Below are 15,237 nucleotides of genomic sequence, written 5' to 3'. Positions count from 1 at the left end.
CGGTCTAGAAATCAAATAAAAGTTAAAAGTTAAAGTTAAATAAGAATTTTTGAAATGCTAAAAGAGAAAACACATTTAATACTCGACTAAGGAACAGTAATCTTAATTGCATTTTAACTTTCATCTAAGCAAATAACTTCACTTCATTTAAAAGGCCAAATGCAGCTTTTAAGCCAAAAGTCAGCTCTAAAATATTTGCCTTTAGGCCTGTGATATTGGGATTTTTTTTGTGTGCTTCTCACTAGATTATCTTCTTTCCTAAATAGGTAATTGACAAGCAGAGGAAGGACAGAACTGATAGTCTTTATATTGGAATCACAAGGATTCTTTACCCTTTCAGTAGCCATGCCATTAAATCTAGAGCAGGAGTCCCCAAACTTTTGGACCTCAGGGACCACTAAATCCGTAATTTTAAATCTCACCAACCACTAATATGATCTGCCTAATGACTGGGTGGGCGGGCGTGGCTAGGTGGTCATGTGACTGGGTGGGTGTCGCCAACTTAGTCAGCCAGTTCCAGACTATGGTGCGGTCCCACTGGAATGAGGTCCTTGGGCTCTTCGCCATCAGCGGCACTTCCCTCCAGACTTCGCCCAAAGTCCCGTACCAGGAGGCTGAAGCAGACTCCAAGTTGGAATTTCCCCCCCCCTCCAGCCTGCACAAAAAGACCCTGAAGGGGGAGACTCTCTGCAGCAACACAAGCGTTCAATGCACGTATCCAGCCCAGGTTCGAGGCACCCTGATTTAGTGCATATAAAAAATGCAAATCATTTTTCTGCGGACCACCAAAATTTTCTCACGGAGCCACCAGTTGGTGATCGCTGATCTAGAGAACTGAAGACCTTCAGAGGGCCAAACAGACATCACAGCTTGATATATACATTATAGGTGGTTTTTTAAAAAATCCTTATTTTACTTGGGTTTCTTCCAGGACATTGCAGCAGCCCCCAGTCACCAGTTGCACAGACAACAAATACAATAGATTCATTTGCCTCTTCCTAATGGTCTGGTTCTTTTGGCTTGCTGCATCCCTTGTCCTCTCTAGCATCTTTGTCAAAGGGAATGTGGGCCTTTTGATGAAGCTAGCCTGCAGAGCATAATAACGGGGTGCACTGCTACACATGTGAATGCTCAATTGCTGATAGGCTACTTTTTAGTCGAGGTGGTTGCTATGGTGCTGGCTAGGTTTGCTTACCAGTTGCTCTGATGTGAGGAGTTACTAAGTGATCTATCTCCATGGAGACACCAGGATAAAATTATGCTCCACGGAATACATAAATTACACATCCCTTTACAAGAGAATCTCATAGGCTTTTCTTTTTGTAAAGAGTTTCCACCCCCTCCCCATTCTGGAAACCTTGAGTAAATACACAATCCCAAATGTAAGCAAAACATTGTTTAAGTGATCTTCTGTGTAAGACCTCATCTTTGTAGTTTTGAAGAAGCTACCTCTGCAAATCGCTCAGAAATGACGAGAGATTTTGATGGTGAAAGTTCCCTGGTCTTTTTGGCCTCGGTGTGATTGCTGCAAAGCCAAAAATCAAAATCCATGTTCTATTTTGGTGGCATCATAAAACTCCTAGGAAATTAAAGTAAGAGGTCTTTTAAAACTGAGAAGAGGGCATGCAGAGGAAAGGGTGCAGCTATTGCCGGAGAAAATAAATTGATATTAGTGTGTTTCAGAAACCTCGAGACAATAGGAAAAGGTGAGATATATAAAGCTGCCACAGAGCTGCTTGCCATGCTTTACAGGTAGTCCTCGACTTACAACAGTTCATTTAGTGAACATTCAAAGTTACACCACTAAAAAAAAAGGGACTTATGACACTTTTTCACATTTATGGCCATTGCAGCATCCCCATGGTCACATGATCAAAATTCAGATATTTAGCAACTGACTCATACTTATGACCGTTGCAGTTGTCCCGGGGTTATGTGATCAGCTTTTGCAACCTTCTGACAAACAAAATCAACTGCAACTGCAGTGATTCACTTAACAACTGTGGCAAGAAAAGTCGTAAAATGGGACAAAACTCACTTAACAAAAGTTTCACTTAGCGATGGGAATTTTGGGCTTAATTGTGATCATAAGTTGAGGACTACCTGTATTTATTATAAAGAAAACATTATTCTGCCTAACACCTCTGTTACATTTTTTTTTCCTAGTTCAAATTGAAAGCATTGTGATTCATGGGGAGAAACATCGTATTTTAGCATGTCTTTTCCTCTTTTAACAATCTAGAAAGACTTTGAGCCAACATAAATATGAAACTGGACCTATAAACACTTTGCATAATCTGTTGTTTATTCTAAAATATCCCAAAGGTTGACCCAGAGCATAACTTCAAGCCTGCTTGTTTACTTTTCTTGTTCTTCTTCTGCATTACTGAACATTTTTCCCATGTGATCACACACTATAATATTTTTCAAAGTCATTACAGTATAAACCCTGTAGAAGTCTCTCTGTCTGTATTTGTACCCTTTGCCGGGATATTTTAACTCTGGTTTATTCTTTTCAGTAGTTAACCCTTAGCAGCTAGTTAATTCAGTAAATCAAAATTAATATTTTAGGTTTCTTCATTCCAAAGAGCAATGAATAATATGATGGTTAAGTTGAATAATAATATTATGTTAGAACGAACGAGGTATGCAGGGATGGAATATGCACCATGTGCTTGATGCGCACTAAACGCGCCTGCACGGTACTAAAAAATGCGGGTCCGTGTTGATGTCTGGGCAGGTGGGTGGAGCCTCCCGTCACCGTCACTACCGGTTCACCCGAACGGGACAAATTGGCAGAATGCCACCTCTGGAGGTATGTCTAGTCTAACAAAGAAAAGGATTTGATATAACAGCAATCTTCCAGTACTTTAGACGCTGTCTAGAGAAGAAGGGAGTCCACGAATTCTCCCAAACACCAGAGGGTAGAACAAGAAGTAATGGATGGAAACTTATCAAGGAGAGATCCAAGCTAGAACTAAGGAGGAATTTCCTGACAGTTAGAACAATTAATCAGTGGAACAACTTGCCTCTAGAAGTTGTGAGTGTTCCAACACTGAAGGTTTTTAAAATGAGATTGAAGAGCCATTAAGATCTCCTGCCATGGGCAGGTAATTGGAATAGCTCCCTTCTATAAATCCAAATCCAATCCAATCGTATTATTCTATGTTCTATGAATCAATTCTCCCTGATTCTTTGTCTTCACTCTACAGGAAGCTCCTTAGAGGTAGATCCAACCCTATTAGTCTATGTTCTATTACTATCAGGAATCTTCCTTTTCACGGTAGTCCACTGAAGAGACTGAGATATTAGCTGCAGCCGGAATAACATGCCACCGGCTCCATTCCAGGGGTGTCAAACTCGATTTCATTGAGGGACACATCAGGGTTGTGTTTGACCTAGGGGGGCGGGAGGGGCAGCTTGACATTACTCGTACTGGGGGCGCTTGTGGTGGCCCGAGTGCTCTGCCAGCAAAAACAGGCTCCTGAGCTCTGTTTCTGGCTGTGATGTCCTCCTGCAACCGTCTGCTAGCGAAAACAGATCCCAGAAGGGCCGTGTGCAGTGGCGTAGCGTGGGTTGTCAGCACCCGGGGCAAGGCAAGTAATTTGCGCCCCCTAAAGCGAGGGCGGCCCGACTGCAGCTGCCCCTGGGTCGGCATCAGTCAAGTGAGGCTCTCCATGTTGGCCTCCTGCCTTCTTCCCAAGGAGGAGCTCGAAGGGCAGCGGGAAAAGGCTCGACTGAAGGGAAGCAGGTGCCGCGGGGGTGGGAGGCGCACCGGGGGCTTCAGGAAGGCGCCGGCTTCCCGGGGCGCTCCAGGCGGAGCGGGAGGACGTGGTGGCGTTGCAGCGGCGGGCAGATGGAGCGCAGCGCAGCGCCGCTCTCCTTCGGCTCTGCCTGGAGCGCCCCGGGAAGCCGGCGCCTTCCCGAAGCCCCCGGTGCGCCTCCCACCCCCGCGGCACCTGCTTCCCTTCAGTTGAGCCTTTTCCCGCTGCCCTTCGAGCTCCTCCTCGGGAGGAAAGAGACGGCCACAGTCCGGCAAAGGGCGGCGCAGGGCGAGTCAGGGTGCCCCCCCAGATGTTGCGCCCGGTGCGGCCGGCCCCCCCTGCACCCCCCACGCTACGCCACTGGCCGTGTGTGGTCCTCGTGAGCTCCGTTTCCAGCTGCGATGGCCTCCTGCAAGCCTTTCCCAGTGAAAATGAGCCCAGGAGGGCAGCATGCGTCCCACCCGAGCTCCGTTTTCACTGGCAGAGGTAATGCAGGCCGGTTCTTCACTGTTTCCAAGGCAGCCACACAGGCCAGATCTAAGCACAGATGTAAGCCCTTGAGCCTTGAGTTTGACACTCCTGCTCCATTCCATTTAATTTAATACAGAAGAGCAGAATTCTAAATAAACAAACACTTTAAAAACTATACTATGAAGTCAAAGTTATGTGCTATAGCTTCTCCTGAAAAAAGGACCAGTGATGCAGTGACATCAGTAGAGGAAGAACATGTGCCTTTGTCACCTGTTCGGGTTTTTAAGAAAAGTTAACGGCAAACACAGTGGGGATTTGCTGTGCCAATGCTATCCTTTCTTTTAATAAATCTAAAAAAAAAAAATGTACCACTTTAAATTTAATCTTTTCCTCTGAATTTGGGGGGTGCCATTTTAGACGGCTGGAAGTGGATGGTATGCCACTGGCTGCCCTTTCTTAAATCAAGTAGATATTTAATTATATATTATGGGAATTTATATGGGTCCAACCCATCTTAATCAGACTGAATGAGTGGCTAAAGTCCATAAAACCTGGAATATATAAAAGCAATAGGGGGGAAAAAACCAATACAAGACACTGGGCAAAGAAAAACTTAATCAACCATAGCAGAAAAACACAATATAAATTTCATTTTGATTGCAGCTTTGGGCTTAGATCCAGAGTTCCTTGGGGAAATGTTGCAGAAATGAAACTGTATAGCCAATAAAGTTGGAGGCCATACAGGAAGGAAAGAATAATCAAAAACCTATTGCCAAGCGTGATTTTTCTCCCAGCTGGAAACTGTTCAATATCTAAAAAGAAGTCCTTTTTCGGGTTAGGAACACTTTGGATTTTTTAAAGGGACTGTCTCTTTGGGAACAGCTATTATAAAGGTGCATTAGCATGTCAATTGATTCCATTATTCCTACTAAACAAAAGGAACCCAAGCAAACAAATAGCTTTCACGTTCAAGAAATGAATTAAAATGTTTTTTTTAATTATTATTACAATAAACTTCTCTTCAAACAAAAAAATTTTCAGGGCTGCTCATCACCCTGAGAAAGAAACCACTTACTTTATTTGTTTGCTTAATCTAATTTGTGGAAGAGCTTTTTTTTAAAAAAAATCTTGGTTCTTTATTCCTGGGGAAATGCTAAAATATCTGAAAATGGGATCTGCCCTTCCAGTTTTGCAAATTGCAGGATGGGAAAATTTCAAGCCAAGCAGGAGGATGGTGGTGATTCATAGTGAGGCTTGTAGGTCCTAGGTTAATCTTTTGAGTTAGAATTTCCATCAAATTTATTCCTCCCTTTTCCTTTTCCAGGAAGTGAAGCTGATTTTAGTTCATCGAGTAGTACAGGAAGCATTTCAGCTCCTGAAGTCTACATGTCTGCTGGTTCCGGAAACAAAAGATCATCATTTTCCCGCAAGTATGTCACATTCCCCCCCCCCCCCCTTTCATCTGGGTTATTTATAGTGAAGAAGTATTCCTTGACTTATGACCATAATTGAGCTGAAAACCTCCATTGCTAAGCAAGACCATTGTTAAGTGAATTTTGCCCCATCTTACAATCTTTCTTGCCACAGTTGTTAAGTGAATCACTGCCGTTGTTAAGTGATGAAACCCATTCAAAAAAGAAATGTACAAAGTCCATCTTCGAAAACAAATTTCTTTTATTTAGGTAGACATCAAAGTAGAATAGAATGGAATGGAATAGAATAGAAGAATAGAATAGAATAGAATAGAATAGAATAGAATAGAATAGAAAATAGAATAGAAAATAGAATAGAAAATAGAATAGAAAATAGAATAGAAAATAGAATAGAATAGAAAATAGAATAGAATAGAATAGAATAGAATAGAAAATAGAATAGAATAGAAAATAGAATAGAAAATAGAATAAATAGAATAGAATAGAATAGAATAGAATAGAACACAACACAACACAACACAACACAATACAATATCAGAGTTGGAAGGGACCTTGGAGGTCTTCTAGTCCAACCCCCTGCCTAGGCAGGAAACCCTATACCATTTCAGACAAATGGCTATCCAACATCTTCTTAAAGACTTCCAGTGTTGGGGCATTCACAACTTCTGGAGGCAAGCTGTTCCACTGATTAATTGTTCTAACTGTCAGGAAGTTTCTCCTCAGTTCTAAGTTGCTTCTCTCCTGGATTAGTTTTCACCCACTGCTTCTTGTTCTAACCTCAGGTGCCTTGGCAAATAATTGGCAAAGTCTGCTGTTACACCACATAATATTGTAAGTTAGAAACATCCCTCAAAAGTCACGTTCTCCAATAAACACTCGATCCACATTGCCCGGTGACTTCAAACTCCACCTTCCGTTCTCAGCAGGAGCCGCCTGTGTTCCCACGGGAAAGAAGGTCACCTAGCCAAAACAATCCTATCTGTTCGCTCCTTCTCCCCCACCTTAAGAATGTGGTGAGGCAAAAAAAAAAAAACCTTACATAGTAAAGAGAAAGAAAAGGAATAAATGAGTATAATAGAGCGCTAAATAAAATGGCTACACATAATTCAGGCTCAACAGTATGGTTGCAAAAGATGATCACATGACTCTGGAGTACCGCAACCGTCATAAATACATGCCAGTTGACAAGCATCTGAAGCTTGATCTTGTGACTATGGGGATGCTGCAACGATCATTAAGTATGAAAGATTTGAAAAAAGAATGAAAAAATACTTGTTTTCAGTGCTGGTTTAACTTCCATTAAATGAAAGGTTGTAAGTCAAGGACTTATCTGTATTAGAGCATAGAAGAGAAGGAAAATAATTTAAAAGCCGCTTTTATCCATGCATGCATTCCAAGAGGAATTTAACATTGACATGAAAATTAAGACATTGTTAGGGACAGGATTATCTGAAATCCATATTTGTAGTTCTGAGAGGCCCTTTAAGTACTACTTCCAAAGATCAGTGGTTCATTTACCTGCCCATTTTGAAGCAAAGGACATCTGAAAGCTGAAGTTTAAATAATAAAATATGGATAATGTTGTTCTTAGAGCGATGCAGTGGCTCAGTGGCTAAGACTCTGAGCTTGTCGATCAGAAAGGTCGGCAGTTCGGTGGTTCGAATCCCTAGATCCTCGTAATGGAATGAGCTCCTGTTACTTGTCCCAGCTTCTGCAAACCTCGCACTTTGAAAGCATGTTAAAAATGCAAGTAGAAAAATAGGGACCACTTTGGTGGGAAGGTAACAGAGTTCTGTGCGCCTTCGGTGTTTAGTCATGCCGGCCACATGACCACGGAGAAGTCTTCGGATAGCGTTGGCTCTTCGGCTTTGAAACGGAGATGAGCACCACCCCCTAGAGCAGTGGTTCTCAACCTGTGAGTCGGGACCCCTTTGGGGGTCGAACGACCCTTTCACAGGGGTCGTCTAAGACCATCGGAAAACACATATTTTCAAAAAATACGGAAAACATAACATAATTTTAAGTTTGGGGGTCACCACAACATGAGGAACTGTATTAAATGGTTGCGGCATTAGGAAGGTTGAGATCCACTGCCCTAGAGTCAGGAGTGACTAGCACATAGGTGCGAGGGGAACCTTTACCTTTAATATTGTTCTTACAATTAAGAAAATAGCACCATTCCTCCCCAGAGCAGGGTAGGGTTTTAAAAAATAGCTCCATTGATATGGCAGGGTCTCAGCCACTTTTCTCAGTGTCCCATCAGATGCAGCTTTAGGACGTATCAAAAAATATCAAAGGCAGCTTCAGGCCACTAAAAGATTTCCCACAATTCTCTTAAAGTTATAAAGCTGCAGCAGAATGCTGATGTCATGGGTTCTGCACATTATTTTTACAACCCAACAAAGTGAATAATAAATAATTAAAATGCAGAGAACAAGGAAACAGTTGGCCTTGTTCTCTTCACTGTACTCTTTTAATGCTACCCTCTGCCAGCACAACTTTCATCCCATCTGGTTTTGCCAGTTTGAGTGGGTGTCTTGATGCATGCTGAAAAGTTGTGCAGAGTGGGTGACTCCTTTGAGGCCACAGAGCATTGGAAGCTGCAGAAAGTATCAGGTTTATTTTCTTTCTTTTTATTGATTTATTACATCTGTGAAAAATCTTGCCACCAGTTGAGAAATGCAAGTCCAAAACTTCTAGAAGTCCTCTAGAAGTTTAGCAACAATCCTGGAACTTCAAATAGCCCCCATCCAAATTCTAGCAAGAGCCTATTTGGATTGGCTTTCAGGCTCATTTTCCACTTGCTGAGATCTTTTAACTTAATGGGTGACAAATACATTACGGCAAATGCTTCCATGGATAAATGGTCCGTGTCATCAGCTAAGTGTAATGAAAAGGACCATAGTCCAAGGATATGTGAGTAAGAAATGAAAGAATTCTTAGTTTGTATTGCAAAGCAGGGTTTTGGAGATGTAGGCCTATACTATAGAATGTTCATCCAGCAAAGTTGTATCATCTAGCTAGTTGTATCTGGCCTTAAAAAATTGAGCAGGTTCAACCTGGTAGTAGCATTCAGGAGAGTTGTAGGAGATGACTAGGTTGAGCCCGAGGGAGGGAGGAGAAATTTCCTGACAGTTAGAACAATTAATCAGTGGAACAGCTTGCCTCCAGAAGTTGTGAATGCCCCAACACTGGAAGTCTTTAAGAAGATGTTGGATAGCCATTTGTCTGAAACAGTATAGGGTTTCCTGCCTAGGCAGGGGGTTGGACTAGAAGACCTCCAAGGTCCCTTCCAACTCTGCTATTGTAAATGTGTCATCAGTTATGAGCCCCCACGAGCCCACAAGAGATCTATGTAGAATCCACCATGAATTCTTTATCCATCGCACATATTGCTTGGGCTGTTAGTAGCTCACATTCTTGTAGAGAGCTTAAGCTTACAATAAATCTTGATACCCATTTGAACTGCCTGGATTTCCTGATTTCCCTGGCTTTAATAACTATACGGAAGATATTTTGCTTTGCTTTCTTTTAGGGTGTTTTTAAACTTCCCAGTGTAGCTTGCACCCTTGGCATATCCTGGTGGTGTCCCATCCAAGTGCTAAACAAGAAGTTTAAAACATCCTGAAGGAAGTCAAAGGAAAGCAAGATATATAAAGTCAAGAAGACTTTATGTATCTTCCCAAGCTCAGTTCAAGGGAAGTTTCACTTTTTCAGCCACTAAAATGACATTCATTTGTTGGATTTTTCAGTTTTTATGGCCAAGTGTTACTTTTTTCAGCTGCTGATGATCTGTTTTACATTTAAACACACATGCTCGTACATTCATACTATTTTCACTATGTTCTGGCGAAGTACAAATTGTGGTGGTGATTTCCCCTCTTTCTAACAAAAATTCTTCAACAGTGAGAGTTGGTTTGAATTACATGAAAAACGTGGCAGCTTCCATTCCAATCCTTCTTTGTCTCAGAAAGAATTCTGGATGCTTGTGCTGGAGCTGTTTATCATGAGGACACATCCCAATGAATTAGTTGAGCCAAGGAAGCAAAAGGGGGCCCTTGGTGCTCTCTGAGCTTGCTTGTTTTCTTGCAGATATTTCATTACCCAAAGCAGGAAACTCATCAGTGCTAATAAGGAGTGCAGTTTGCTGTCAGTTTATATCCTAGTGCACTGATGGCTAACCTTTTTGTTGCTGGGTGCTAAAAATGCGACCGCGTGTGCGCGACAGCTTGTGCACGTACCGGCACCCATAATGCAAAGTATGCCACCACCTGTGCATGCACGCACAAACTCCCTCTCAAGCTCCCACACACACACGCCGCACTATTTGCCTCCAAGCTGAGCTTGGTATTTCCTCCGGGGGGCTGGGGAAGCCGTTTTCACCCTCCCCAGGCTCCAGGAAAGCCTCTGGAGCCTGGGGAGGGTAAAAAATGAGCCCAACTGACCAAATGAATTTCCGGTAGGCCCAATGGGCCATTGGGCCCGTTCCTAAAGCCTGGGGAGGGCGAAAAAGGCCTTCCTCAGGTCCCTGAAGGCCCTCCAGAAGCCGGAAATGGATCATTTCTGAACTTCTGGTAGGCCCGTTGGGCCTGTTTTTCACCCTCCCTAGGCTCTAGAGGCTTTCCTGAAACCTGGGGATGGCGAAAATGGCCTCCCCTGGCTCTCCGGAAGGCCAAAAATCAGAAAGCCAGCAAATGCATGCACGCTGGAGCTGACGCCCCACATGCCAGCCGATATGGCTTTGCGTGCCACATGTTCACCATCACAGTCCTAGTGGCTTGCCTATCAGTGTCAGAACACATCCACGAATATCAACTAGCAATCAGAAGACATGATGAAAATTCTTCACAGCACATAGACAGATGTAACCCTTAATCACCAGACGTACTATTTCGGCTACGCTATTACAGACATGAGGTCATAATGACCTCTGTAGCAAAAAGAAATTCAATGTTTTCATGGTTGGATCTAAAAATTGGTGTGTAGAGCAGTAAAGCGAAAGATGTATTGAGCTCTATCAAATCCACATCACCCAGGTCATTTTTTATTTCTCCATCCATGAACTTCATTCTAATTTTTACATTGGTCCGCTGAATGATGGCGCTAATAATTTCTTTAGAAAATAATAATTTCCAAATCTCCAGGGGAGTAGGTGAATTTCCAAGATTCCTAGCTGCTGGCTGTAGTCCAGATAATTGCACAAAAATATTGTGACTAGTGGTTCTGGATCTATTGCTTCCAAAAGATGCAGAAGACCATTTGAATTTCTTCTTGCCATATAAATTATTGCACGGCGTAGATCGTACCTAGTCATCAATTTCATTGGGAGCTTCATCATCGCTGATGTCAGAATCAGCGGCGGCAACGGGTTCCTCATTGACCATTACAAAATTTTCATCACAATCTGATTCCACTTCACTCAGATCATGCTCTGCTTCTCCACACTATTTTAGAACAGTTTTTTTGAAGTTTGTATCACCAAATTGCACTTTTCTTGGTGGAAAACGTGACCCTGACATTATTAAAAAAGTATGTTAACAAAGATCGGTAGTCAAAATGACCGAAACTCGAATTCAAATGCTGCTACAGAAAACACCAAATAACTGATACAAGTGCAATGCTGCATTCACTCTTATTGGTGGGAAAACAAAATCTATTTGCAACTGGAATGGTCCATTTCTAAAATAGGGGTGTTCTGAACATTTTGGAAAACTGTTGCGGTCACTATGACCGCAGTTCTGTGGTTATGGCCTAATCATAGTTTCAGTACGGAAAACATGTCTATCCCAGACCAAGCCAAATCCAGCAGTGCCAGGGAATTTATAGAATCTTGGCACTCCGACAAATCAGCCATCAATAGACACATAGACATTAACAACATCTACAGGCCATGCACAAGAGGCTATTACTCAACACAAAGACCCAAGCATCTCCCTACCAGCAATCAACACCCAGATCAGCATAGATTAACTTCAAGGTTAACATCACACCAACAATCAAGTAAACAATACCCCAAAACAAGAAACTGACAAAGAAGCCAACAGTAAACAGCCCAACCAAAGAATCTCTGAGACCACCAACACTGGCAGGAAAGCCATTAAAATATAAAGTGACAGCAAAAAGCCCTCGTTACTGATGATGTTACCTAGTTTGGGCAATGAAACATCTGCAAGAAAACAAGCAAGCTCAGAGAGCACCAAGGACCCCTCATGCCAATCCTGAGCTACAAATATTCTCCTTTATTAGTACCAGGGAAGAAAAGCAAGGAAAACAGAGGTTAGGCTTTTACTTTTCCATCAAAGTCCTAGATCCGTGATGGCGAACCTATGACATGCGTGCCAGGGGTGGCATGCAGAGCCCTCTTTGATAGCACGCGAGCCGTTGTCCCACTTCAGCTGTCCCATGCATATTTGCGTGCCATCCACCAGCATGGCTGATCTTTGGGTCTCTTCTTGCTTTTGAAAGGCTAGGTTGGCAGCAGCTGTGGGAAGGACAGGAGCATGGAGCTCAGGCCCTGAACTGTCAGCTTTCCAACTGACGACCCCACTGAGCCACTGTGCTGTCCAAAAATAAGATGTGCAGGGTGTGTGGGGTGGGGTTGCACATGCATGTGTGGGATGCATCTGTGAGGGCGCACGTGCATTGCATTTTGGGGGTTTGGGTGTGAATATGAGGTCACAGTCGCATACGCGCGTTTTGGGCACTCAGTCCAGAAAAGGTTAGCCATCACTGTCCTAGGTTATGTCCTTTCTAACGGAGCCTTTGAATCAGTGAGCTAAACTCTGCCTGCCAAAAATATCTTGGCCATGCCATGTGTGCAGAACAGAGGCACTGTTTTCTTCCTAGTTTAAAACTGTCAGTGCAGCTTTCCTTTTCCCGCATGAGGGCCAGAGACTAATTCAGTGTGATGGTAATTGTTAAGTCTCGAATGAGGAGACTGAGACGGGTTTAAGGCAACTGTGTTTATTGCAACAAGCACTGACAGGAACAACAAAACTAGTCGTCTGACAGCTATTTATACCAGGAGCTGTCAGACGACGAACCAATAGGAATAAAGTATTTCTCCCGCCGGCTGGCCGGTGCGCCTGGGCCAATCAGAGGAGCCCTATTCTCGGCTGCCCTCTGCTGGCCAGGCTCACCGGTACACAACACCCCTTTCCCCTGGATTGCGCAGGCGTACTCGTCTAAGTACGACGGACGCCTGCGCACGCGCTGGGAGCGTCTCAAAGAAGATGGCGCCTCGCCCGGGGGAGGTGGAGTGTCGGCTCCGCTCTTGTGGCGAACAGGCCTGGCAGCGTCCTGGATGGGTCTTCCTCCTGGCAATGCACCGACGGCCAATGGTAAGTGAGCCAGCGCACCGGGGGGGGCTGTTGCGAGGTCGGGGCTAGTGGTGTGTGGACGGTCGAGCCGGCAGGCGGCGTCGTTAGGGCCTGGTTGCTTTTCTGCAGGTGTGTTGTGTCCTGGTCCCTCTGGTCGCCGACGCAACTGGCTTATATGCCGCCGCCAATGTCTGCCATCATCGAGGAGGACCCTGTAAGAACAGGGCCCCGTGATGTCAGTCACTTTGCCAGGTAGCCACTTCGGCTCGCCGGTGTAGTTGCGAGCGAATACCCCCTCACCCACCAGAAAGGACCTGGGAGGGGAAGGAATGACAGGAAAAGAAGGGTGGTAGAGAGGGTGGAAACGGTCTAGCAGGGAACGAATACGGCGACCCAGCAATAGTTCTGCTGGGCTTTTGCCCGTGGCGGGGCAAGGGGTGGAGTGCTGGGAACGGAGGTAGGTGGAGATGCGGAGCGGCCAGGGAAGGGTGGCCATACGGGCCAGGGCTTCTTTAGCAGAGCGAACCGCTCGTTCGGCCAGGCCATTGGCCGCAGGGTGGTAGGGGGCAATCGGGGCATGTCGGATGCCCAGGGAGGCAAGGTAGGACTGGAATTCGGTAGAGGAAAATTGGGGACCGTTATCGGAAACGATAACGTCCGGAAGGCCATGGGTATTAAATAGGAAGTCAAGGATGCGGATAGTGGCCGAAGAGGTTGAGCTGGGCATAGGGAACAGCTCAACCCACTTCGACCAGGCATCCACCAGAAGGAAGAATAGGCGGCCCTCAATGGGCCCCATGAAGTCGACGTGGAGTCGGCTCCACGGGCCCATGGGGAGTTCCCACTCCCTAGGTGGGGAAGAAGGTGGCGCAGAGCGCACCTGCTGGCAAGGGGTGCAGCGTTGGACGTAGGCGGCGATGTCCGCATCCATGGACGGCCACCAGACATAGCCGCGGCCGAGGCTTTTCATCCTGACTATGCCAGGGTGGCCGTCATGGAGGCGAGACAGGACAGCTGGCCGCAGGGAAGAGGGAACAACCACGCGGTTTCCCCACAGGAGGCAATCCTGCATGATGGAAAGCTCCAGGCGGCGGCGGAAAAAAGGGGAGAGTAGGGGATCATTGGAGACTGCAGACCAGCCCCGGGAGACAGCGGTCATTGCACGGTGCAGGATGGGGTCAGTTCGGGAGGCCTGCGCGATGTCCAAAACGGACATCGGTAGGGAGAGATCGGCCAGAAGGTTAATAGAGTGGACAGGGGCTGGATCAGTGACAGGAAGAGGCAGAGGGCACCGGCTCAACGCGTCAGCGTGAGCAATGTGGCCGCCAGGCCGGTAGGACAATGTGTAGGAGTAGGACGATAGGAATTCTGCCCAACGGGACATGCGGGGGGATAGAATGGGGGGTGTGGGACGGTCCCCTGCAATAATGCCCAGTAGGGGCTTGTGATCGGTGATCAGGGAGAAGGGGCGGCCATATAAGTAGTAATGAAAACGTTTTACTCCCGCAACGGCAGCAAGAGCCTCCTTATCCAGCTGGCTGTAATTTCGCTCAGTTCTGGATAAGGTGCGGGAGTAAAAAGCTATGGGCGCTTCAGAGCCATCAGGGTACGAATGGCTAAGAACAGCCCCGACCCCAAAGGGGGAAGCGTCACAGGCCAGGGTTAGAGGTAAACGCTCGTCATACTGGGCAAGGACTGGTGGGGCAGTGAGTGAGCGCTTGACAGCCGCGAGCGCATGCGCTTCGCGGCTGGTCCAGACCCATGGGTTGGAAGAGTCTAGTAAACGGTGAAGGGGTTCGGCCAGGGAAGCTTTGTGGGGAATAAAAGAGGAATAGAAATTAAGGAGGCCAAGGAAGGCTTGGAGCTCCACTTTGTTGGAAGGAGTGGGGGCGGAGAGAATGGCTTCGACCTTGGATGGGTCAGGGTGGATGCCGTTGGCATCGATGAGGAAGCCGAGGAAGGTGACAGAGGGAACGCCGAGCTGGCATTTTGAAGGTTTGAGGTGCAAACCGGCGGAACGGAATTTTTGTAGGACCAGACGTAGGGTTTTGATGAGTTCTGATTGGTTGGGGGCGGCAATCAGAACATCATCAAAATAGGGGGTGACCCCGGGAATGCCATGGAGCAACCGCTCCATGAGTCCCTGGAAAATGCCGGGGGCCACGCTTACGCCAAACTGAAGGCGGCGACATTTGAAAGCGCCGCGGTGTGTGACGATTGTTTGCGCAAGCGCGGTCGACTCGTCGACAG

The 15,237-nt window shown here is 45.7% G+C and overlaps 1 protein-coding gene across 4 annotated transcripts in view; it reads left to right on the top strand.

Moving 5' to 3' along the window:
* SYBU (syntabulin) overlaps positions 1-15,237 on the top strand; it is a 68,138-nt gene that overhangs the window by 40,018 nt on the left and 12,883 nt on the right. For all 4 annotated transcript variants that reach the window (XM_081950333.1, XM_081950332.1, XM_081950334.1 and 1 more), the window contains one exon: positions 5,560-5,665. In XM_081950333.1, coding sequence (XP_081806459.1) covers positions 5,560-5,665 — 106 coding nt within the window. The remainder of the gene's footprint in view (positions 1-5,559; positions 5,666-15,237) is intronic.

This window comes from Natrix helvetica (assembly GCF_964273705.1).
Source record: "Natrix helvetica genome assembly, chromosome: 4".
NCBI lineage: Eukaryota > Metazoa > Chordata > Lepidosauria > Squamata > Natricidae > Natrix > Natrix helvetica.
The sequence above is the reverse complement of the archived record's forward strand: the minus strand, read 5'-3'. Positions and strand labels throughout refer to the sequence as shown.